At 37.4% G+C, this 25,912-nt stretch overlaps 4 gene segments (V, D, J or C); all 4 read left to right on the top strand.

Annotated features, from left to right (window-relative positions):
- Window positions 1-421: 421 nt before the first annotated feature.
- LOC119473602 lies at window positions 422-1,215 on the top strand. The segment is given in 2 exon segments: window positions 422-614; window positions 821-1,215. Coding segments are annotated over 2 exon segments (447 nt in total).
- Window positions 1,216-4,698: 3,483 nt separating this feature from the next.
- Window positions 4,699-6,089, top strand: LOC108315328. The segment is given in 2 exon segments: window positions 4,699-5,011; window positions 5,138-6,089. Coding segments are annotated over 2 exon segments (393 nt in total).
- A 5,333-nt stretch (window positions 6,090-11,422) lies between these two features.
- LOC108315322 lies at window positions 11,423-12,192 on the top strand. The segment is given in 2 exon segments: window positions 11,423-11,585; window positions 11,810-12,192. Coding segments are annotated over 2 exon segments (405 nt in total).
- Window positions 12,193-23,662: 11,470 nt separating this feature from the next.
- Window positions 23,663-25,376, top strand: LOC108315315. The segment is given in 2 exon segments: window positions 23,663-23,954; window positions 24,053-25,376. Coding segments are annotated over 2 exon segments (459 nt in total).
- The last annotated feature ends 536 nt before the right edge of the window (window positions 25,377-25,912 follow it).

Below are 25,912 nucleotides of genomic sequence, written 5' to 3' on the forward strand. Positions count from 1 at the left end.
ATGACTGTTATTTCAGTGTAGGAAAGTGACTGTTAGAAACAACTGCCCGTACTCATACAACAGTTGCCATTTGGTATCAAACACATACAAACATAAACATCCCCACAGACACGGATCTGGAACATTTGCTTCTCAAATTTTTAATTTAACTAATACGTCAGATTTTTAAATTCACCTGTTCACATAATAAGGCTCTTCATTTCAGGTACACCTTTGATCATTATCATGATTCCACAAGATGGCAGTGTATTCTTAGGACCTTGAGGAAAGCTCTCAAGTGCTCGTGTGTGTGTGTGTGTGTGTGTGTGTGTGTGTGTGTGAGAGAGAGAGAGAGAGAGAGAGAGAAAGAGAGAGAGACAAGAAGGAGGAGGAAGAGGAAAGATAAGGGGAGGGGCTTAGTGGTGAATTAGGGGTGTTAAAAAGAGCATCACTTTTTCTAACTGGTAAAACAGATTCTTTTTATGATTTTTAAGGTAGAAAAACTAGAAACATTCATTCTAGGTTCATTTTTTTTTTTGTAGAATTTAAAATTTAAATACTCAGTGAATCAGGGCAGAAAAGAATGATGAAATCCTTGACAGTTTTACTAGTGATCCTGTGGCTTCAGTTAAGCTGTGAGTTTTGGGCATCTCTATATAGGAAAACAATGTACAGTATTTGGAGTTATTGTATATTCTACATTTATAGGTAGAATCATGACTTTTTTTTTTTTCTAACTAAGGGAGAGTGGGGGCACCAGTGAAAAGAGGATTTAAATTCTGGGGAGTAAGCATTCATTGCCCAGCCGGTCTTCTCTGTCTGACCACTGTCTTTTTCACAGGGGTTTGGAGCCAACAGAAGGTGGAGCAGAATTCCGGACCCCTCAATATCCCAGAGAGAGTCACTGCCTCTCTCAACTGCACTTACAGTGACCGTGGTTCTCAGTCCTTTTACTGGTACAGGCAATATTCTGGGAAAAGCCCTGAGCTGCTGATGTCTATATACTCCAATGGTGATGAAGAAGATGGAAGGTTTACAGCACAGCTCAGTAGAGCCAGCCAGTATGTTTCCCTGCTCATCAGAGACTCCCAGCTCAGTGACTCAGCCACCTACCTCTGTGCAGTGAGCACACAGTGCTCCCCAGACACCTGCAGTCTGTACCCAAACCTGCTCGGCCCAGGAATGCCTGATATAGAGCTTAGACTGCAGGGTAGTGAAGTTCTTTTTGTTCTCTAGGTTCAAGTGGAAATTAAAAGTACTCTAGTATGGAGGATTAATTAATTAGGGAAGTATTTTCATAATTCTGAAAATAATTGAGACCCTAAAAAAATGAAAACAAAAATCTTGTTCTGGTTGAAATACCTTTTAGACTTGTGTTTCCACTCTGATTGATAAAAAAGGTAAACAAAAAGGTATGCATATTTACTTTACACATACATCACAGTCTATGCCATAACATCATTTTAAAAGTTTACTTCCTTTCTCCTTTTGTAAAACTTAAGGTATGATTGCTATACAAAAGGTGCACATATTTAATGTATACATCCTGGTGTTTAGTCTAGTTTTATGCCACTTCTTTATGAGATTGGTTTTATGATTTTTTAATTATATGTCAAGAAAATATTTTCACACAATGACAGATATTCTCTCATAGTTCCCAGGACACCTTCCATTTTTCCTTCTTTAGTTACTCAAAATGTTTGACAGTCATTGATTTGGGAATGCCACAGCAAAACAGAAATGCAAAGTGGAGAAAAAGTCATGAACAAATGATTTTGAAAATTCTATAAGTCATAAATTCTTTTGGTTATAGAACCCTCACCTCATCTCCAGCCTCAGCTGCAGTACCACTCCTGATTTATATAAGGGTATATTTGGTAGATAGATGGAAGAACTAGAGTCAGAGTATTTGTTTTAACCAGTCAGAAGTGGTTAAAACTAGAAGTCTAGATAGTTGCAGTGACTAAATGTTAGATAGGGTCTATATTGCCATTTTAGGGTAAAGTCTGAATTGAACTTAAAACTCCTGGCTTGAGCCTTGTAAAATAATATATTGATACCTATGTGTTTAAGTGTGTCTTGGAGATGATAGGGAGCATTAGCCCTCACCATAGCATGCCATATCCCTAGGCAGGGCATGGGAGCATGGAATAACCTAAAATTTATTGAGGAGGATCTCTGAGTAAGTATCTAAAAGAAGTCCAGACATCAAGGGGCTTTAGTATGATGAGCAAAGACCTGTAAAAATCAGTTGCCAAAGACCATATGGCATTGAGAAGGTTTCAGCAAATGTTGGTCAGGAGAGCTGGAAATGCTAAAGAGCATATAAAGGCCTCCCTCCTCTGACTACCTGGCACTATAGATTTGTCCTGCAAGGTATGCCAAGTCCAGGAAAAATATTTGTTTTCTAATGAAAATAATGCTGTTTAGTATATTGAATTATAGAAAAAAGCTTGAAAAGTCACATTTATTGTAAAACCAAATTTGTGGTCTGTTAGTCATGGCATTATTTATGTAGTATGGGAGATGGAAAAAATTTGGAAATGAAGACTCGAGATTTCTGTTGAGCTAGTTTATGTAGTTACTAATGAAAGAGGCAAACCAGTCAACATTTGCTTCAAATTGTTAATCTGCAGAATGGAAGACTTTGAAGAAATATTGCCAAGTCATGTAAGAAAGGTTTGTAAGGCAGTGAGGATGATCAGAAAGTTGTACTGAAATCAAAATCAAAGTACTTGAATTTTAGTGCCACTTTTATCGTATGCCTTCAGGCACCCTGGCACTCTGGAAAGAACCTGGGCTCATTTGAATATCAATTATGTTCCTAATGGGCCATTTATATTAAGCTATACTATTATATATATTTCAGGATTGGACTCAGGGTTAAATAAGATGAAATATTGTCTTGGGATAAGTTCATTAGAAGCAGAGCCTGAATTGGAAATTCTTTATCCATAATTGATTGAGGAAACCAGGTTGAGATGGGAAAAGGCTAAGCATAAATGTGCCAGCTAGTGGAGTCTTTATCCAGCCTGATCTCATGGGAGCTCTGGAACATGAATTGCATCACAAGATCGATCCTTTCCACACTTAGGCAAGGGGGCCAGACTGCTTACCTATTGTGCACAAGAATAAAGTCGTCACTGGCTGTGGTGTTTCTTGGGGTCTAAGTATACTCTACTGGACAATGGTGACTCTCATTGGCAGAGCTTGATTTTCTAGGGAAAGGGGCAACTGTGAGCAAAGAGTAGCCAAAACTTGTGATACCTTTCATCTTTTTATTATTACTTTTACCATTATGGATTCAAGTAATTATTTTTATACTTCTAAATTTTATTTCAGTGGGAATATTGGAAAGAGAGGAGGATAATACATACGCTCAGTTAGGAATTTTGAATCAGGAGCACATCCTAGTAACATTTAAATTTTCAAGCTGGCTAAGTAATTTTGTCTTACACATAAAAAATCTATAGGGAGAATCAAGAAATAGATCAGAAGTGCAAGGGAAAACTGATTCCAGGCTGGCACGAGGGAGTGGAGTACACAGAAAAAAGAGACTTTGTTCTGACCTTGTGAAAGGAATACTTGTTGGCCAGATTCTCATTTTGCCTGAGATTTCTCTCCTCATTTGGTTTTTTCAATTTTAGGATCCAGTGATCTCTATGATAAAATAAGTTGGATGAAGACAGCTTCTCATTCAAGAGTTTCATCTTATTAGGCTATAAGAGTTGACTGCTCCAGTTCAATACCACCTGTATCCCACCCACAGGGACTGCTGCTTGCCTAGCTCTGTTGAGTGTTCCTGTCAATGTCTCTCAAATCTTCTATACCTCCCACAAGGTCCTCTCATTTCTTGTCTGCTGGTTACACTCCTCCCAACTTTACTGAGTTAACACAGGTTTATTTTTCTTTTCTTTTCCTATTTCTTCCCAGGATTATTTATTTGCTATATTTTCTTACACTTATCATTCCACTTAAGTTTCTCCATAGATGGGCCTCTATTAATGTTCTTTTTAGTGTGATATATCATAACGTGGCATAACATATCAGTCTATAGGAGCATTGACAATTGGAACAGGACTCTTTTTAAACATGAAGTACCTAAGTTGTTTTTTCCTACAGTTACAAATATCAAAGTTGTTGACTTGAAACCAAGGGGCCTCTTTCACATTTTCGTTTAACAAAAAAAGTCTTGCCTTATTTGTTTGCCTTGATTAATTAATCAATGACATGTGATCCACACTGACTTTAAATATGAGTCTCTGATCTAACTTTTTTTTAAAAAAATAATTGAATAAAGGAATAATCTTTTTCATTTATTGTAATGCTTACATTCAGAAACACAAGGCATATGAACTCAGCCCCGACTGGGCCAATTGATCACATCCCCTCTCCCTGATGAATGACTTTGCAAAATAATATAGACTGTCTCAATGGTATTCCAAAGTCAAGAATGTTGTCTTCTGTGAATAATTGCTCAGTAAAATAAATTACTCTTCTATTTTTAAATAACTCTCATTTCTCATGTATCTAGGATTAAAACCATGTACTCTACAGAAGGTGACATCATCACACATTCGGGAAGAAAGAAACATTTTCTGTTGGTTTTAATATCGTGTCTCAAATGAGAAGCAAACCATTCACTTCCTTGGATCCGTGGTTTCGCCTGTGGCCTCCAGGGGGCGACGTTGCACTAAGGAGGCATTTATGTTTACTGCAGACCATTCTCATCCACTGAGCCTCCCTCCTGCAGCTGGCTGATGCAGTTCACTGCTGTCTGTGTAGATACGGAGCTGTGACGAGAACAAGAGGCCAGAAAGCATCCAGGCTCTTTAAGAGAAAACCTTTCTTTAACCGTTTTCGAAACTTTTCAAAGTCAGGGGCTTGTCCAGTCCAACCTCCCCACTGCTCCTAGCTCCCGAGGCTCAGTGCTCTTGGCTTCTGTCCGCCCTGCTGAGGGTCCTGCGGCGTTGCCACTGCTCAGCCATGCTCCTGCTGCTCGTCCCAGTGCTCGCGGTGATTTTTGTCCTGGGTGAGTAGCATTCCATTTCTTTTCCTCCTTTTGTAAATGTGACTATGTTGTAATTGCCTCTAAATAGACACATCTTTTCTTAGAGAAGTCAGTGCTGCTTTTACTTACACAGTATTGGTGTTGCAGGAGGAACCAGAGCCCAGTCTGTGACCCAGCTTGACGGCCAGGTCACTGTCTCTGAAGGAGCCCCTGTGCTGCTGAAGTGCACCTACTCGTCGTCTGTTTCAGTGTATCCCTTCTGGTACGTGCGATACCCCAACCAAGGACTCCAGTTTCTCCTGAAGTATGTATCAGGACCCACCCTGGTTAAAGGCATCAAAGGTTTTGAGGCTGAAATTAAGAAGAGTGAAAGCTCTTTCCACCTGAAGAAATCCTCAGCCCATGTGAGAGATGCAGCCGAGTACTTCTGTGCTGTGAGTGACACAGTGCCTGAGACTGCAGGGGAGCTGAACACAAACCTCCTGAGATACTGAGACTTTCTGTGACTCAAGAACTCAACCTTGAAGTCTGTTTTATAATGTTAAATAGCCACTCAAAGTTTCTGATGCTTACTGATGTATGCTGTATCTTTTTCAACTATTTAGTTTTAAACTATGACTTTAAAGTGTTTCTGCATTGTGAAGTTTAGATAATTAAAATTGAATATAAATATCAAGCAGGTTGAATTTAAGTATATTTCGTTACTGTTTTTATGTTTCACCCATGTTCTTTTTTTTCTGACTCCTTTTAGGTTATTTAAATACTTTTAAATTCATCTTTTAATTATGAACTTTTTGGCTATATCTCTGTACTTTTTGAGTAGTTGCTCTGGAGATGGCAACGTACATGCCTAATTATCCAGGGTCTTCTGTGAGCAAATATCATACCTCTTTATGTGAAATGTCAAAATCTTATACAATGTCTCTTGACCAACACTAAAGTTTGTTATTGTTGTTCATATACATTAGTTACATACATTGAAAACTTCATCAGGCCTGGCGCAGTGGCTCATGTTTATAATCCCAACACTTTGGGAGGCAGAGGCAGGAGGTTTGCTTGAACTCAGGAGTTTGAGACAAGCCTGGGCAACAAAGTGAGACCCCATCTCTATGAAATAAAAAAAATTAGCCAGGTACAGTGGCATTTATCTGTAGTCTCAACTACTTGGGAGATTGAGACTGTATGATAGCTTGAGCCTAGGAGTTCGAGGCTGCAGTTAGCTATGATCATGCCACTGTATTCCAGTCTAGGCAGTAGAGCGAGATCCTTGTTTCATTTTTTTTTTTTTAAATCACAATATACAGAAAACTTTACCATACAATGTTATAATTTTTGCTTTCAACAATTATATGTGCTTTATACAATTTAAGGAGAAGAATAAGAAGTATTTTATACTTAACAGCTATTTATCATTTCTGGTATTCCTTTGTTCCTGAAGATTTGCCTTTTCCTCTGATACCAGGGGATATATCTGAAATTCCCTTCAAACTTAAAAACTTCCTTTAGGACTTCTTCTAGAGTAGATTTGCTGGGAACCATATTTTTCATTTGTTCATTATCTGAAAATATATTTTTAACTTGCTCTTTATTTCTGGAAGACAGTTTTTACTGGGTCTGTAATTCTGTCAACACTCCCCCTGCCCCACCCCACTTTAAAGATGCCATTTCATCGTCTTTTGGACTCCATGCTTTCTGAATAGAAATCCATGGCCATTCAAGTTTGTCCTCCAATGATGTAATATATTGTTTTTCTCTAGCTGCTTCATATATAAGCTGTTTACACACACACAAACGAAAAATCATACAATCTTTTGTTGTCAGTTCATTTCTATTCAGAAACCTGTTTGGGTGTTTCAAATCTCAGGTCAGTTCCTGAACTCTCTGCTACATTAGTTTTAATTTGTCCTTCATGGGCGCCACTCAGTGGGTAGTCTGTGCTTCTCTGTTTAAACAGGGGTGAACAGCTTCCATACACTGGAGCAGAGTCCTTCATTCCTGAGTATCCAGGAGGGAATGCACACGATTCTTAATTGTATTTATGAGGAGAGAATGTTCTTCAACTTCCATTGGTTCCCGCAGTTCTGGAAAAGAACTTGTGTCTTTGACCTTAATTCAATCAAGCCATAAGAAGCAGTGAGACAAACATTTTAAAGAAGTGCTTGGAAAAGAGAAATTTTATAGTGTTTTGAATATGCTGGCCTCTTATCCCAGAGATCCAGGCACCCACTTCTGTGCTTTGTGGCGCAGTGTCCCCAAGCACCTGCAGCCTGTACCACGACCTACAGCTGGGGCCCTTGACACAGGCTTAGCCATATAGGTGGGAGTGAAGGTGTTGTCTTTATATGTAGAGAGAACTTTCTTTATAACCTCTGTCTCCAAACAGAACTGAAGGTAATACACCATCTGTCTTATGTGATGAAGCTGAATTTATATTAAATTAAATTTCATTTTGTTATTATTGAAATTTCATTCCTCAGTGTAGATTGTGCTCTGCTGGTTCCAGGCCCGTTTGCCCACAGATCCCTTCCACTGCTCTGTTCTTTATTGTAAAGGGACAGACCACTGTGGCACAGGCTCTGAGGCCAAGAGGCAAGTTTTCCCCACGCTGTACTCTGACCAACAGTATTTTACCCATCTGCTTGTAAATTCATGATGTTTCTTGTATTTGTATCATCTATATTATCATTTACTTAATTTAATATTAGATTAACTTTTATGTTGAGTAGACTTCAAAACTATGTAAAATATTATTCTTATTTTAATGGACACTATCAGTGAAACCATATTTAATATAAACTATACATCTGATGTGCAGGCTATATTTGTTCCTGATACAAAGTAAAACAACATTGCATGTATAACAACTTAAAAGACCATCTATGTACTGCCTGTCATGACCTTCTATGTTAACCACAATTTAGAAAATACTGATCCAGCTCATGCCCCTCATTTAATAGATGAAAAAAGTAGAATCAACAGGGACAGCATCACTTATTCAAAGTATGAATGACAGAGAAATGGAAGCTAGGAGTGGAACACAGACATTCTGGCCCCTTGTCACTTGCTTCTTCCATGAAGCATGTAAAGCAGGATTCAGTGTTTGAAAAAAAGAAGTGATATGTTGTAAGTTAAAAGTAAATTATATTTTTATTAATTAATTATATGTTCATTGGAATAAATTAGGAGATATAAACATCCACAAAAGGTAGAACACTCCTATAATTTCATAACCTAGTAATGATAGCTATTTGCATGGAGAAAAAATTTTGGTGCACATATAAAGCTATATTTTTGTATAAATGTGGTTTATATCAAGTTTATTAACACACTTTTAAATTTCAACTTTATATTTAGTATTTTTCAACTCAGGAAGCATATATTGAGGGAAAAATTGTAAATTATTGCCTAGTTTCCATTATATAAATATGCTTTCTAAAAAAATCTTTTTTTGTATTGTTTCTACTTATACAGTATTATAGACAATGTTTTTATTAACATCGTTAAAGTTGTAGCTTTAATGGAAGTGGAGTTTCTTGCGTAAAGAAAAACACATGATAACTGAATCCCTAATTTCCATGAAGCTATTTCTCACCAAACTTCAACAGTAATTTCAACAGTAGCGCATGATGATGCTGATTTTCCAATATTTTACCAATTGTAAACATTATTATTTTAAACTAGCTTCCATTTTGTTAAGTAAAAATTTCATTTTTTGTTATTCTTTTCTTTTAACTTGTGATTTTATACCTTTTATTGTTAAAATAAATGAATAAAATGGGATAAGAACATCAGATTTCATCACGCAGAGTAAGTATCCCTCCATACGGTAACATGTATTTTTTGAAAGTGTGAAAAATACTGTTCTGGTCCAATCTACCTTCTAACTGGTCTCTTTTTTTCTCGAGGCAATTAATTATCTATGTCCTTGCTACTCAAAGTGTGAACCAACATTGTCTGAAATTGTGCTTATTCTCAGGATCCACCCTAGGCTGACTGAATTTGAATCTGCATTTTTTTCCCAAGATTTCCAGGCAATTCTACCACAGCAAAGTTTAAGAAGCACCCATCTGATGGGTTGCCAGAATGATTTGTTGAAGTATAAATAAAGAGCTTTCTCCACTTGTCAAACATGCTTCAATAGCTTTGTATTGCTCCTGGAAAAAAGTGTGGCTTTCAGGCTGAAAGGCTGAAATAAGCTATACATCTATATGTGCAGGCGATATTTGTTCCTGTTACAAATTAAAATAACATTACATGTATAACAATTTAAAAGACCATCTGTGTACTGCCTATCATGACCTTCTATGTTAACCACAGTTTAGAAAATACTAATACTAATCTAGCTTATGCTCCTCATTTAATAATGAAAAATGTAGAATCAACAGGGACAGCATCACTTACTCAAGGCATAAATTACAGCAAAATGGAAGCTAGGAGTGTAACACAGGTATTCTGGCCCCCTATTGCTGCATAATAAATTGCCCCAAAGCTTAGTGGCTTAAGACAACAGCAACCATTTTTATTATTGCTCATGGTTTCTCTGGGTCAGGAATTTGGGAAGTGCTGAGCTGGGCAGTTCTGGCTGGGACTCTAATGCAGTTGCAGTTAGACTGTGGCTGGAGGCGGAACAACAGGGTACTGGGTAATGTGATGTTTCCAGTTTTGTTCTTTCTTTTGCTAAGGATTACTTTGGCTATTCAGGCTCTTTTCTGGTTCCATATGAATTTTAGGATGGTTTCTACTAATTCTGTGAAAAACGACACTGATAATTTGATAGGAATAGTGTTGAATCTGTAGATTTTTTGGGAAGTATGGACATTTTGATGACATTGATTCTTCCAATCTATGAGCATGAAATGTCTTTCTGTTTGTTCACGTGGTCTATGATTTCTTTCAGCTGTGTTTTGTAACTCTTATTTTAGGTATCTTTCACCTCCCTGGTTAGCTGTTCCTAGATAACATTTTTGTGTGGCTATAATGAATGGGATAGCATTCGTGATTTTGCTTTCAGCTTGGACGTTTTCGGTTTATAGAATGCTACTGATTCTTGTACATCGATTTCATATCCTGAAACTTTGCTGAAGACTTTTTAAAAATTAAATCGAGGAGGCTTTTAGCAGAGGCCATGGGGTTTTCTAGGTAAAACATCATATGGTCTGAGAAGAAAGAGTTTGACTTCCACTCTTCCTACTTGGATTCCATTTATTTCATTCTCTTGCCTGAATGTTCTGGCTAGGATATCCAGTACTGTGTTAAATAGGAGTGGTGAGAGTGAGCATCTTTGTCATGTTTTGGTTCTCAAAGGGAATGCTTCCAGCTCTTGCTTGTTCAATATAATATTGGCTGTGGACTTGTCAAAGATGGCTCTTATTTTGACAGATTGTTACTATTTCGAAGTATGTTTCTTCAATGCCTACTTTGTTGAGGATTTTTAACCTGGAGGGATTTTGAATTTCATCAAATATTTTTTATGCCTATTGAGGTGATAATGTAGTTTTTTTTAGTTCTGTTTATGTGATGAATCACATTTATTGATTTGTGTATGTTAAACTAACCTTGCATTTCAGAAATAAAGACTATTCAATTGTGTTGGATTAGTGGCAGGATTTGATTTGCTAGTATTTTGTTTAGGACTTTTGCATGTGTATTCACCAAGGATATTGGCCTGAAGTTTTCTTTTTTTCTGTTGTGTCTCTTCTAGATTTTGGTATCAGAATAATGCTGGCCTCATAGAATGTGATAGTGCTGCAATAAACGTGAGGAGGCAGATATGCCTTCAATACACTGATTTCCTTTCCTTTGGATAAATACTCAATAGTTGGATTGCTGGATTGTATGGTAGTTCTATTATTAGTTTTTTGAGAAATTTCCCTACTATTTTCCAGAGTGGCTGTACTAATTTACATTCCTACCAACAATGCTTGAGAGTTCCCTTTTCTATGCATCCTCATCACATCTATTACTTTTTCTCTTTTTAATAATAGCCATTCTAATTGGGATAGGATGATATTTCATTGTGGTTTTGATTTGCACTTCCTTGATAATCAGTGATGTCAAGCATGTTTTAAATACTTATTGGCCATCTGTCTTCTTTTGAGAAATGTCAACTTAGATCTTCTGCCCATTTTAAAATGGGATTGTTTGACTTTCTTTTTCTTTTTTTGGTGTTGAGTTGTTTGAGAACTGTGTATCTTCTGAATTTAACTAAAGTGTCATTTTCACTTTTAACAGTTCACATAACATAAATCTGTAGTTTGAATACATATTTGATCACATTTATGAGTCCTCAAGATGGCAGTGTCTTCTCAGGGACCCTGAGAAAAGCTTTCTTGTGCTCCTGTAGGGGGAGGAGAGGGAGGACACAGGTGCACGTGCAAGTGCACACACACACACACGAATGAGAAAGAGACAGAGGAAATATGAGGGAGGAGCTTAGTGATGGAGCAGAGGTTTTAAAAAGAAAAATGAGAAACGTCTGAGCTACATTCTTTTTTTTTTTTAGGGTTTAAGGTTTGAATCCTCAGTGAACCAGGGCAGAAAAGAATGATGAAATTCTTGAGAATTTTACTGGCGATCCTGCAGCTTCAGTTAAGCTGTGAGTTTTGGGCATCTCTATAGAAACATAATGTACATGTTCATTGTTTGCAATTATTGTCTATTCTAGGCCTGTGGGAAGAAACATGAGTGATTTTTTTCTCTAACAAAGTGAGACTGGGGAGAGTGGAGGACCTGTGAAAAGATAATTTAAATTCTTAGTCTGGGGACTAAGTGTCCACTACTCAATCTGTCTTCTCTGTCTGTCCACTATCTTCTTCACAGGGGTTTGGAGCCAACAGAAGGAGGTGGAGCAGAATCCTGGACCCCTCAGTGTTCCAGAGGGAGCCATTGCCTCTCTCAGCTGCACTTACAGCAACCGTGCTTTTCAATACTTCATGTGGTACAGACAGTATTCCAGAAAAGGTCCTGAGTTGCTGATGTTGATATACTCCAGTGATAAAACAGAAGATGGAAGGTTTACAGCACAGCTCAATAAATCCAGCCAGTATACCTCCTTGTTCATCAGAGACTCCCAGCCCAGTGATTCAGCTACCTACTTCTGTGCAATGAGCACACAGTGCTCCCCAGACACCTGCAGTCTGTACCCAAACCTGATGTGCCTCAGGAATGCCTGATGTAGAGCTTAGACTGCAAGGCAATGAAGTTTGCTCTCTAGATGCAAATGAAAACTAAGAGTAGTCGTATTAAAGGTTTGATTGATTTGGGAAATATTTTCATAATTCTGAAAATAATTGAGAGCCCAAAGGAAAATGAAAGATGCCATTTGGTCTACTTGAAATGTTTTCTAGTCTTCTCTTTCCACTTAAGTTTAAAAATTTTTTTTTGGCTGGGCTTGGTGGCTCATGTCTGTAATCCCAACACTTTTGGAGGCAGAGGGAGGAGGATAACTTGAGCCCAAGAGTTTGAGACCAGCCTGGGCAAGATAGGGGGACCTTGTCTCCAAAAAAAAAAAAAAAAAAAAAAATCACCAGGAGTGGTGACATGCGCCTGGAGTCCCAGCAACTTGGCAGAGCGGAGGTGGGAGCCCGAGAGGTGGAGGCTGCAGTGAGCTGTGATCACATCACTGCACTCCAGCCTGGATGATGGAGTGAGACCCCGTCTCAGAAAACAAACAGAAACAAAATACAAAACAACAACAAAACAAAATATTTTCATTGAGGTATCATTGACATACAAAAAGGTTCACATATTCACTTTATACAGACAAGACAATTATGCCATAAACATATATCATTTCTAAAAATTTGCTTCCTCCCTTGTTTTTTTTATTAAGTTATTATTGCTATACCAAAGGTGCATTTATTTAATGTATGCCCATTCTACTTTTATGCCACATCTTTACTTTACGAGATTGGTTTTATGATTCTTTTTATCAAGGACAAGAAAAATATTTTTATATGGTAACAGATATGCTTTCGTGGTTCCTAAAGTACTTTGTTCTTTCCCCAAGGCATTTGATAGACATTGCTTTAGGAATGAAACAGTAAAACAGAAATGCAAAGTGAAGAAAAATAATAATCAAACTACTCTAAAAATCCTGTAAGTCATAATTTTTTTTAGTTATAGAACCCTAACTCCATCTCCAGCCTCAACTGCAACATCACTCCTGAATTATATAAAGGTACATCTGATGGATAGATGGAAGAACTAGAGTCAAAGGGCGAGAACTGGTTTAAAAAAGTCTAATTAGTTGCACAGACTAAAGATTAGAGAGGGCCTATGTTGCTATTTTGGGATAAACTCTGAATCAAATTCAAAACTCCAAGCTTGAGTTTGATGGGACAGTTTGTTGATTCCTAAGTACCTGAGTGTGGCATGGAGATGGGAGGGAGCATTAGCTATAGTTACAGAGTACCTCATCTCCCCGGCAGGGCATGAGAGAACAGAAGGACTTAAACTTTTTTTGAGAAGGGTCTCTAAGTATCTAAAAGTGGTTCAAACACCAAGGGTCTTTGTTATGCTGAGTAAAGACCTGTATGAAATAAGATACCAAAGACCATATGGAATTGAGACTGCTTCAGCAAATGTTTGTCTGGCGAGTTGGAAACACTGAAGATCATATGAATGTCTCTATCCCCTGACTAGGATGCACCAGATTTGCCCCTCAATGTATGTCAAGCACAGGGAAAGTGTTTGTGGCCTAATAAAAGAAGGCCTTTTAGTAGATATTACTTTGAATTACAGGCAAAACATTTGAAAGTCACATGTATTGTAAAACTGAAGTTGTGGTCTGATAGGCATGACATTATTCATATAGTCCAGAAGTTGGGAAAAGCTTGGAAATGAAGAATAAAGATTTCTGTCCAGTTTTGTTGATAGTCACTGATGAAAAGGATGCAGCCAAGTCAGAAGTTGCTGCAATTTCTTACTCTGCAGAAGTGAAGATGATGACCAAATATTTCCCAGTCATGGAAGAAAGATTTAAAAAGCAGTGAGGAAGAGTAAACAGTTGTGCTAGAATCAAGATACTTAAATTTTAGTTTCAGCTTTATCATATGACCTTCTGGCTTCATGGCACTGTGGAAAGAACTCAGGCTGCGGTGCTGGTTTGAATAATGATTATGTTACTTATGGTCCTTTTCATATTAAGCTATAGTATTATGTATATTTCAGGACTGGTTTCAGGATTCAATAAGAAAATATTGTCTTGGGACAAGTTCCTTAAAAGCAAAGACTGCATATAGAATTCTTTTTCCATAATTTACTGGGGAAACCAGGTTGAGACAGGGAAATGTCTAAGCATGGACACGGTCTAGTGGGAGTCTTGATCCAGCCTGACCTCATGTGAGCTCTGGAGCATGAAATACATCACAGGGTTGATTCCTCCCACACTGAGGCAAGGGGACCAGACTGCTCTGACCTATTGTGGGTAAGAATAAAGTCGTCATTTGTTGTGCTGTTTCTTGGGGTAGAGGTATATGCTACTGTACAATGGTGACTCTCACTGGCCAAGGTTGAATTTTCTAGGGAAAGGGACAACTGTGAGCCAAGAGTAGCCAACACTCATAGAAGCTGGAGATGACTACACTGTCCTGGGGAAGGGAATCTATTATTAACATGGATCCTGCCTGGAATGTGTGCAGTATATAAGAAATAATAGACTTTGAGTGGAAGAAAGGATATTAGAGATTGAAGATCAACTTAATGAAATAAGGTGTAAAAACAAGATTAGAGAAATAAAAAGAATGAAAAGGAACAAACAATGTCTCCAAGAAATATGGGACTATGTGAAAAGACCAAACCTACGATTGATTGGTGTACCTGAAGTTGATGGGGCAAAAGGAATCAAGCTGGAAAACACACTTCAGGATATTAAACAGGAGAACTTCACCAATCTAACAAGGCAGGCCAACATTCAAATTCAGGAAATACAGAGGACATCATTAAGATAATCCTCAAGAAGAGCAACCCCAAGACACATAATCATCAGATTCTCCAAGATTGAAATGAAAGAATAAATGCTGAGGGCAGCCAGAGAGAAAGGTCAGGTTACCTATAAAGCGAAACCCATCAGACTAACAGCAGATCTCTTTGCATAAACTCTAAAATCCAGAATAGAGTGGGGGCCAATATTCAGCATTCTTAAAGAAAATAATTTTTGGCCCAGAATTTCATATTTAGCCAAACTAAGCTTCATAAGCAAAGGAGAAATTAAATCTTTTACAGAGAAGCAAATGTTGGGGGACTTTGTCACCACCATGCCTACCTTACAAGAACTCCCTGAAAAAAACACTAAAAATAGAAGGAAAAACTGACACCAGCCATTGCAAAAACACACCAAAATATAGAGATCAAATGACATAAAGAAGCTGCATCAACTAATGCGCAAAATAACTGGCTAGCATCATGATGACCAGATCAAATTCACGCAATAATATTAACCTTAAATGCAAATGGACTAAATGCCCCAATTAAAAGATACAGACTGACAAATTGGGTAAAGAGACAAGAACCATTGGTGTGCTGTATTCAGAGACCCATCTCATGTGCAAAGACACACATAGGCTCAAAATAAAGGGATGAAGAAATATTTACCAAGCAAATGGAAAGCAAAAAAAAGCAGGGGTTGCAATCCTAGTCTCTAATAAAACAGACTTTAAACCAACAAATATTAAAAGATACAGAAGGGCATTACATAATGGTAAATGGATCAATGCAACAAGAAGAGCTAACTATCCTAAATACATATGCACCCAATACAAGAACACCCAGATTCATAAAATAAGTTCTTAGAAACCTACAAAGAGACTTGGACTCCCACACACTAATAGCAGGATAATTTAACACTCCACTGTCAATATTAGACAGATCAATGCGACAGAAAATTAACAAGGATATTCAGGACTTGAACTCAGCTCTGAACCACGCAGACCTAACAGACATTTACAGAACTCTCCGCCCCACATCAACAGAATATAGATTCTTCTAAGCACCATATAGCACATATTCTACAATCAACCACATTAATTGGAAGTAAAACACTCCTCAGCAAATGCAAGAGAACGACAATCATAACAAACAGTCTCTCAGGCTGCAGTGCAATCAAATTAGAACTCAGGATTAAGAAACTCACTCAAAACTGCACAACTACATGGAAATTTAACAACCTGCTCCTGGATGGCTACTGTGAAAATAACAAAATTAAACCGGAAATAAATAAGTTCTATGAAACCAATGATAACAAAGAGATAACATACCAGAATCTCTAGGACACAGCTAAAAGAGTGTTGACAGGGAAATTTACAGCAGTAAATGCTCACATCAGAAAACAGGAAAGATCTAAAATTGACACCCTAACATCATGTTTAAAAGAACTAGAGAAGCAACATGGAACAAATTCAAGAGCTAGCAGAAGACAAGAAATAATTAAGATCAGAGCAGAACTGAATGAGATAGAAACATGAAAACCCCTTCAAAAAATCAATGAATCCAGGAGCTGTTTTTTTTTGTAAAGATTGACAAAATAAATGGACTGCTAGCCAGACTAATACAGAAGAAAAGAGAGAAGAATCAAATAGATATAATAAAAATGATAAAGGGAAGATCACTACTGATCCCATAGAAATACAAACTACTATACACATCTCTATGCAAATAAACTAGGAAAATCTAGAAGAAATGGACAAATTCCTGAGCACATACACCCTCCTAAGACTAAACCAGGAAGAAGTTGAAACCCTGAGTAGACTAATAATAAGTTCTAAAATTGAGGCAGTAATAGTCTACCAACCCCCCCAAAAAAGCCCAGGACCAGATGAATTCACAAACAAATTCTACTAGAGGTACAAAGAAGAGCTGGTACCATTCCTTCTAAAACTATTCCAAAAGATAGAAAAAGAGGGACTCCTCCCTAATTCATTTTATGAGGCAAGCATCATTCTGATACCAAAACCTTGCAGAGACACAACAAAAAATGAAAAATTCAGGCCAATATCCCTGATGAACATTGATGCAAAAATCCTCAATATTCCCATCAATGATAGACTGGATAAAGAAAATGTGGCATATATACACCATGGAATACTACACAGCCACAAAAAGGATGCATTCATGTCCTTTGCAGGGACATGGATAAAGCTAGAAACCATCATTCTCAGCAAACTGACACAAGAACAGAGAACCAAACATCGAATGTTCTCACTCATAAGTGGGTGTTGAACAATGAGAACACATGGACACAGGGAGGAGAACATCAAACACCGGGGCCTGTTGAGGGGTGAGGGGCTAGGGGAGGGATAACAGGGGGTAGGTGGATAAGGGAGGGATAGCATTAGGAGAAATACCTAATGTAGATGATGGGGTGATGGATGCAGCAAACCACCGTGGCATGTGTATACGTATGTAACAAACCTGCACGTTCTGCACATGTACCTCAAAACTTAAAGTATAATTTTAAAAATCCTCAATAAAACATTGGCAAACCGAACCCAGCAGCACATCAAAAAGGTTATCCACAACACTCAAGTCACCTTCATCCAAGGGATGCAAGGCTGGTTCAACATATGCAAATCAATAAATGTAATCCATCACATAAACAGAACCAATGACAAAACCATGTGACTATCTCATTAGATGCAGAAAGGGCCTTTGACAAAATTCAATAGCACTCCATACTAAAAACTCTCAATAAACTAGGTCTTGATGGAACATATCTCAAAATAATAACTATTTATGACAAACCCATAGCCAATAATCATACTGAATGGGCAAAGACTGGAAGCATTCCTTTTGAAAACCAGTACAAGACAAGGGTGTCCTCTCTCACCACTCCTATTCAACATAGTATTGGAAGTTCTGGCCAGGGCAATCAGGCAAGAGAAAGAAATAAAACATATTCAAATAGGAAGAGAGGAAGTCAAATTGTCTCTGCTTGCAAATGACATCACTGTATATTTAGAAAACCCCATTGTCTCACCCCCAAAACTCCTTAAGCTGATAAGGAACTTCAACAAAATCTCAGGATACAAAATCCATGTGGAAAAGTCACAAGAATTCCTATACACCAGCAATAGACAAGCAGAGAGCCAAATCATGAGTGAACTCCCATTCACAATTGCTACAAAGGGAACAAAATACCTAGGAATACAACTTACAAGGACCTCTTCAAGGAGAACCACAAACTACTGCTCAAGAAAATAAGAGAGGACATAAACAAATGGAAAAAAAATTCATGCTCATGGATAGGAAGAATCAATATCATTAAAATGGCCATATTGCTCAAAGTAATTTATAGATTCAATGCTATTTGCATCACGCTGCCAGTAACTTCCTTTTCAGAATTATAAAAACTACTTTAAATTTCATATGGAACCAAAAAAGAGCCCATATAATCAAGACAATCCTAAGCAAAAGCAAAAAAGCTGGAGACATCACACTACCTGACTTCAAACTATACTACAAGGCTATAGTAACCAAAATCTGGTACCAAAACAGATATATAGACCAATAGAACATAACAGAGACCTCATAAATAACACCACAAATCTACAACCATCCGATCTTTGACAAAGCTGACAAAAACAAACAATGGGAAAAGGGGAAAGGATTCCCTAATTAATAAATGGTTCTGAGAAAACTGGCTAGCCATATGTAGTAAATTGAAACTGAACCCCTTTATTATACCTTACACAAAAAATAACTCAAGATAGATTAAAGCCTTAAATGTAAAACCCAAAACCATAAAAACTCTAGAAGCAAACCTAGGCAATGCCATTCAGGACATACACATGAGCAAAGACTTCATGACTAAAACACCAAAAGCAATGGCAACAAAAGCCAAATTAGACAAATGGAATCTAATTAAACTACAAAGCTTCCACACAGCAAAAGAAACTAGCATCAGAGTGAGCAGGCAACCTACAGAATGGGAGAAATTTTTTGCAAATTAGCCTATTTGACAAAGGGCTAATATCCAGAATCTACAAGGAACTTAAATTTACAAGAAAAAAACATCAAAAAGTGGGAGGAGGATATGAACAGACACTTCTCAAAAGACATTTATGTGGCCAAAAAACATATGAAAAAAAGCTCATCACCATGGGTCATTAGAGGAATGCAAATCAAAACCACAATGAGATACCATCTCACATCAGTTAGAATGGTGATTATTAAAAAATCAGAAAACAACAGCTGCTGGTGAGGCTGTGGAGAAATAGGAACACTTTTACACTGTTGGTGGAGTGCAAATTAGTTCAACCATTGTGGGACACAGTGTGGCGATTCCTCAAGGATCTAGAACCAGAAATACCATTTGACCCAGCAATCTCATTACTGGGTATATACACAAAGGATTATAAATCATTCTACTATAAAGGCACATGCACACGTATGTTTATTGAAGCACTATTCACAATAGCAAAGACTTGGAACCAGCCCAAATGCCCATCAATGATAGAATGGTTGAAGAAAGAGTGGCCTATATACACCATGAAATACTATGCAGCCATAAAAAAGAATGAGTTCATGTTCTTTGCAGGGACACGGATGAAACTGGAAACCACAATTCTCAGCAAACTAACACAAGAATAGAAAACCAAACACTGCATGTTCTCACTCATAAGCAGGAGTTGAACTATGACAACACATGGACAAAGGGAGTGGAACATCACACACTGGGGCCTGTCAGGAGATGGGGAGCTAGCGGAGGGATAGCATTAGGATAAATACCTAATGTAGATGATGAGTTGATGGGTGCAGCAAACCACCATGACATCACACACCAGAGCCTCTTGGGGCGTTGGGAGGGAAGGGGAGGGAGAACATTAGAACAAACACCTAATGCATGTGTGGCTTAAAGCCTAGATGATGGGTTGATAGGTGCAGCAAATCGCCATGGCAGGTGTATACCTATGTAACAAAACTGCACGTTCTGCACATGTATCCCAGAACTTAAAGTAAAAATTTTAAAAAGGATATTAGGTAAAAACTAAGGAAATCTGAACAAAGTATGGACTTTAGTTAGTGATATGTACCCATATGGTTCATAAATTGTAACAAATGTACCAGACTAATGTAAGATGCTAATAGTAGGGGAAACCAGGTATAGGGTCTATGGGAACTCCACTATATTTTCTACTTTTCTGTATATCTAAAACTGTTCTTAAAAATTTGTCTATTACAAATTATCTTTCTAAGAAAAATATAAATAATGGACTTTGTAATTATATTCTGAATTTTAATTTACTTCTCCATTTGAAGGATTTATACAGCTGGCCTTACTAATCTTGAAGAGTTGAAATAATGTAGGTTAAAATACTTGTTAACAGAAACCATCTAAATAAATATGAGAAATAAATATTAGAAAACATTATTAAAAGCAAAGATAGAATTTTTAAAGAATAATGACTAAGAAACCACTATATTATCTTGGTTCCTTTTGGGAATGATTAGATGACATTCTGTCCATCAGTGTCGTTCCAGGTAGGAATGACACATTCTTTATGTTCATGTGTACCTAGTGTTTAGCTCCCACTTAGAGGTGAGAACATGCAGTATTTAGTTTTCTGTTTCTGCATTAATTCCTTTAGGATAATGGCCTCTAGCTGGATAATTTTTGCTGCGAAGGACATGATTTCATTTTTCTATGGTTGCATAGAAGTCTAGGGTGTATATGTGCCACATTTTCTTCATCCAATCTGCCATTGATTGGCACCTGGGTTGATTCCATTTCTTTGCTATTGTGAATAATGCTGTGATGAATATATGTGTCTTTTTGGTAGAAAATTTACTTGCCTTTGGGTATATACCCAGTAATGGGATTGCTGGGTTGAATGTTAGCTCTGTTTTAAGTTCTTTGAGAAATCTCAAGACTAATCTCCACAGTGGCTAGACTAATTTATATTCCCACCAACAGTATGTAAGTGTTCCCTTTTTTCCACAGCCTAGTCAACATTTTTATTCTTTGACTTTTTAACAAAAGCCATACTGATTTGTGTGAGGTGGTATCTCATTGTGGTTTTGATTTACATTTCTCTGATGTTAAGTTATGAGCATTTTTTTCATGTTTGTTGGCTATATATATATCTTCTTTTAAGAAGTCTCTGTTCATGTCCTTTGCCTGCATTTTAATGGGGTTACCTTTTGCTTGTTGATTTGTTAAAGTTACTTTTGTTTCTTTCTTTTTTGGAAAGACAGGGTCTCACTCTACCACCCAGACTGGAGTGCAATAGCATGATCTTAGCTCACTGTATCCTTAAGTTCCTGGGCTCAAGGGCTCCTCCTGCTTTAGCCTACTGAGTAGCTGTGACTACAGGCACATGCCACTACGCCCAGCTGATTTTTTTCTTTTCTTTTTTGCTAGAGCCAGATTCTTGCTACATTACCAGAGCTAGTCTTTGACCCCTGGCTTCAAGCAATCTTCCAGTTTCAGCCACCCAAAGCGTGGGGATTACAGGCATAGCCACCACACCCAGCCTTTTACTTATAGATTCTGGATATAAGACTTTTGTTGGATACATAGTTTGCAAATAATTTCTGCCATTCTGTAGGTTGTCTGTCTACTAAATTGATAGTTTATTTTCCTGTGCACAAACTCGACGTAGGTCACACTTGTCAAGTTTTGTTTTTGTTGCAATTGCTTTTCAGGACTTAGCCATAAATTTTTTGCCAATGCTGATGGCAAAAGGGTATTTTCTTGTTTTGTTTTTTTCCCTAAGATTTTTATAGTTTTGGGTATTACAATTAAGTCTGTAGTCTATCTGGAATCAATTTTTGTGTATAGTGATGGGTTGGGGTCCAGCTTCATTCTTCTGCATATGGCTGGCCAGTTATCACCAGCACCATTTATTGACTAGGGAGTTTTTTCCCAATTTCTCCTTTTTGTTAACTTTGTCAAAAATCAGATGGTTATAGGTGTGTTACTTTATTTCAGAGTTTGCTGTTTTGTTCCATTGGTTTATGTGTTCATTTTTGTACCAATACTACGCTGTTTTGGCTACTGTAGCCTTGTAGTGTAGTTTGAAGTTGGGTAGTATAATGCCTCTGACTTTGATAGGAATAGCATTGATAGGAATAGCGTTGAATCTGTAAATTGCTTTGAGTAGTCTGGACATTTTAATGATATTAGTTCTCCTAATCCAGTGTATGCAATGTTTTTCCATTTATTTGCACCATCTCTGATTTCTCTTAGAAGTGTTTGTAGTTCTCTTTGTAGAGATCTTTCACCTCCTTGGTTAGCTGTATTCCTAGGTGTCTATTCTTTTTGTGTCTATTGCAAATGTAATTTCTTTATTTGGCTGTCATCTTGAACATTATTGATGTATAAAAGTGCTGTTGATTTTTGCAAATTGGTTTTGCATCCTGAAACTTCACTGAAGTCTTTTGTCAGGTCTAGGACCCTTTTGGTAGAACCTTTAGGGTTTTCTAGATATCAAATCATACTGTCAGCAGAGAGATAATTTGACTGCTTCTTTATCTATTTGAATGCATTTTATTTTTTTCTCTTGCCTGGTTGCTCTGGCTAGGACTTCCTGTACTATACTGAATAGGAGGACTGAGAGTAGGCATTCTTGTCTTGTTCTAGTTCTCAAGGGGAATGAGTCCAGCTTTTTCTCATTGAGCATGATGTTGGCTATGAGTTTGTCATAGGTGGCTCTTATTATTTTGATATGTTCCTTCGATGTTTAGTTTGTTGAGGGTTTTTAGCTTAAAGTGCTATTGGATTTTATTGAAAGCTGACTTTTCATCTATTGACATGATCATATGGTTTTGCTTTTAATTCTATTTATGTGGTCAATAACATTTATTTATTGTCTATGTTGAACCAATCTTGCATCCCAGGAATGAAACCTACTTGATTTTGAATTAACTTTTTGATATTCTGCTGGATTCAGCTTGCTAGTATTTTTGTTGAGGATTTTTACATTTATGTTCATCAGGGATATTGACTGATATTTTCTTTTTTCATTGTGTCTCTGCTGGATTTTGGCATCAGAACCAGAAAAACAACTTTTGCTTTTATTGATCCTTTGTGTGGATTTTCAAGTTTCAATTTTGCTTAGTTCTGTTTTGATTTTATTTATTTTCTTCGGCTAGCTTTGAGGTCTGCTCTTCTTTTTCTAGTTCCTCTAATTGTGATGCTAGAATTTTCACTTGAGATCTTTCTAATTTCTTGATGTAGGTGTTTAGCACTATAAACTTTCTTGTTAACAGCTTTAGCTGCAAAACATAGAGTCTGGAATCTTGTGTTTCTGTTTTCATTAATTTCTGCTTTAGCTTTGTTGTTTACCCAAAAGTCATTCAGGAGCAAGTTGTTTAATTTCCGTGTAATTGTGTGGTTTTGAGAGCTCTTCTTGGTAATGATTTCTATTTTTATTATTACACTGTGGGCCAAGAGTATGCTTGGTATGATTTTGGTATTTTTGAATTTATTGAGATTTGCTTTATGGCTGCAATTTCTCATGTATTCTGAGATTAATACCGTGTACTATACAGAAGGTGACATCATCACAGATCCAGGAAGAAATAAACACTTTCTGTTGATGTTTTGAAATCATGTCCGAAATGAGAAGGAAGCAGCTTGCGCCCTTGGATCCATGGTTCCGCCTGTGGCCTCCAGAGGGCGACGTTGCACAAGGGAAGCATCTGTTTTCATCGCCGCCATTCTCATCTACTGAGCCCCACCTCCCTGAAGCTGGCTGATGCAGCTCACTGATGTCTGTGTAGATAGGGAGTTGTGACGACAGCAAGAGGTCAGGACACATCCAGACTCCTCGAGGGAAGGCCTCTTTCTGTTTTTGAAACTTTTCAAAGCCAGAGACTTGTCCAGTCCAGTCTCCCCACTGCTCCCAACTCCTGATGCTCAGCGCCCTTGGCTTCTGTCCGGCCCTGCTCATGGTCCTGCGGGGTTGCCACTGCTCAGCCATGCTCCCGCTGCTCGTCGCAGTGCTCGAGATGATTTTTATCCTGGGTGAGTAACATTCCATTCTTTTTCCTTCCACAGAAGGAATTACAGAATCTAAATTGAGACACATTTTTTTTTATACTCACAAAGCATTGATGTTGCAGGAGGAACCAGAGCCCAGTCTGTGACCCAGCTTGACAGCCAAGTCCCTGTCTCTGAAGGAACCGCTGTGGAGCTGAGGTGCAACTACTCATTTTCTTTTTCACTGTCTCTCTTCTGGTATGTGCAATACCCCAACCAAGGACTCCAGCTTCTCCTGAAGTATGCATCAGGACCCACCCTGGTCAAAGGCATCAACGGTTTTGAGGCTGAATTTAAGAAGAATGAGACCTCCTTCCACTTGAGGAAACCCTCAGCCCATATAAGCGACGCGGCTGAGTACTTCTGTGCTGTGAATGCCACAGTGCCTGAGACTGCAGGAGAGCTGAACGCAAACCCCCTGAGATGCTGAGACTTTCTGTGACTAAAGAACTCAACCTGGGAACTTTTCAAGAAGCTATCTCTTTTTCTGTGCCCCTTTGAAGGCATATAGGGCGGGGTAGGCTGAATCCTTGAGAGTGTTTGTCTCCGGAATAATTGCTCCAATGTCAATGTCATGCCACATTCAAGATACACTTTGTCCCACAGGGAGGTTTACTGATGAATTTCTTCAGGAGGGACCTCCTCCACACTCTGAAGAAAGTACATCACAAGGTGTCAGAGCTCTGAAGTAAAAAGCAACAGCATTTTTATAACAAAATTATTTCTAGAATTCATTATGATTAGTATTGCCTCAGTATTAATGGTATAATCCGTGAATAATTGATGTGATTGATTAGAATGTTAGCTAAAAGCTGTGCAGGATAGATTCTCAATTAGGGCAACCCATACAGCACAGAGTCTCAATCAGCATACTGTAGATTCTCAACCTAGATTTGAACCTTAACTTCTAGCACATACATCATATCTCACTGTGAGGTATTGGCATATTTAAAGTAAATTAGACATAATATCAAGATTTTTAATCTTGTGAGCATTATGCAAAACAGGAAATTAAACATAAATCTAAGTAAAATATTGAAAAACTAAGCCACTAAGTCGTGATCCTTTTTGAAGCAACTATTCCAGTGATTTCCAGGTTACAAATTTGAGGAATAAAAATGTAACCAATAAAAAGATATCAAATACACTAGATTCAACTACTTTAAAACTTGAGGGATTTTATTTTAAGAGATTACACAAATTTATTATATAAAATTACACAACCAAAATTTCCAGTTACATTATCAGAGAGTACATTAATTCTAATAGGGGTATCCAAGACCAGGGTACACTATTATTTACTTGGAAATAATTATATCAAAGAAACCAACATGTTTAAGACATTTTATGTACGTGATTATGACTCAAAATTTTTATTTGTAGTTTGATCACATGGTAGAATTTAAAAATGCTTCCCAAAATACTATAAAATGTTCACACATTTTATTTTTAAGAAGCAAATGATTTTAGAATTTTTCTTGACAAAAATTATGAAATGAATCATCTTGCTTCTTAAAAATATTTTCAATGGTCTAAGTCTCCTCTTTTAAAATGAGATGAAGTGGTAATCTTCCCTTATTATAAAACATGTATTTAAAGTAGTTTAAAAATATTCCTATGAATTGAGTTAAAGAGGGTAGAAGTTTATAATCAAAGGTATTTAGACTTAGCTTCTTCTGTTGCACCAAACACTCAGGCTCTTGCTTTTTGGTTCCTTTGGCTGCTGACTTTCTTTAGTTACTTCTTAGAGTGCCACCTCTTCCAGTTTTACTTTTGTCTCCCTTCCCATTTTTGTTTGTAGTTTTTCTGACAGATTTGTCCTATTGTTGTGCCGTTTATAGCCCTTTCTTTTGATTATGTGTAAAATTGCAGGCCAAGAACACTTAACATGATGTCTATTTTAACAAAATTTTAAGTGTACAACTCAATTATTGGCACAATGT

Source organism: Cebus imitator, unplaced genomic scaffold, assembly GCF_001604975.1.
Source record: "Cebus imitator isolate Cc_AM_T3 unplaced genomic scaffold, Cebus_imitator-1.0 Scaffold170, whole genome shotgun sequence".
NCBI lineage: Eukaryota > Metazoa > Chordata > Mammalia > Primates > Cebidae > Cebus > Cebus imitator.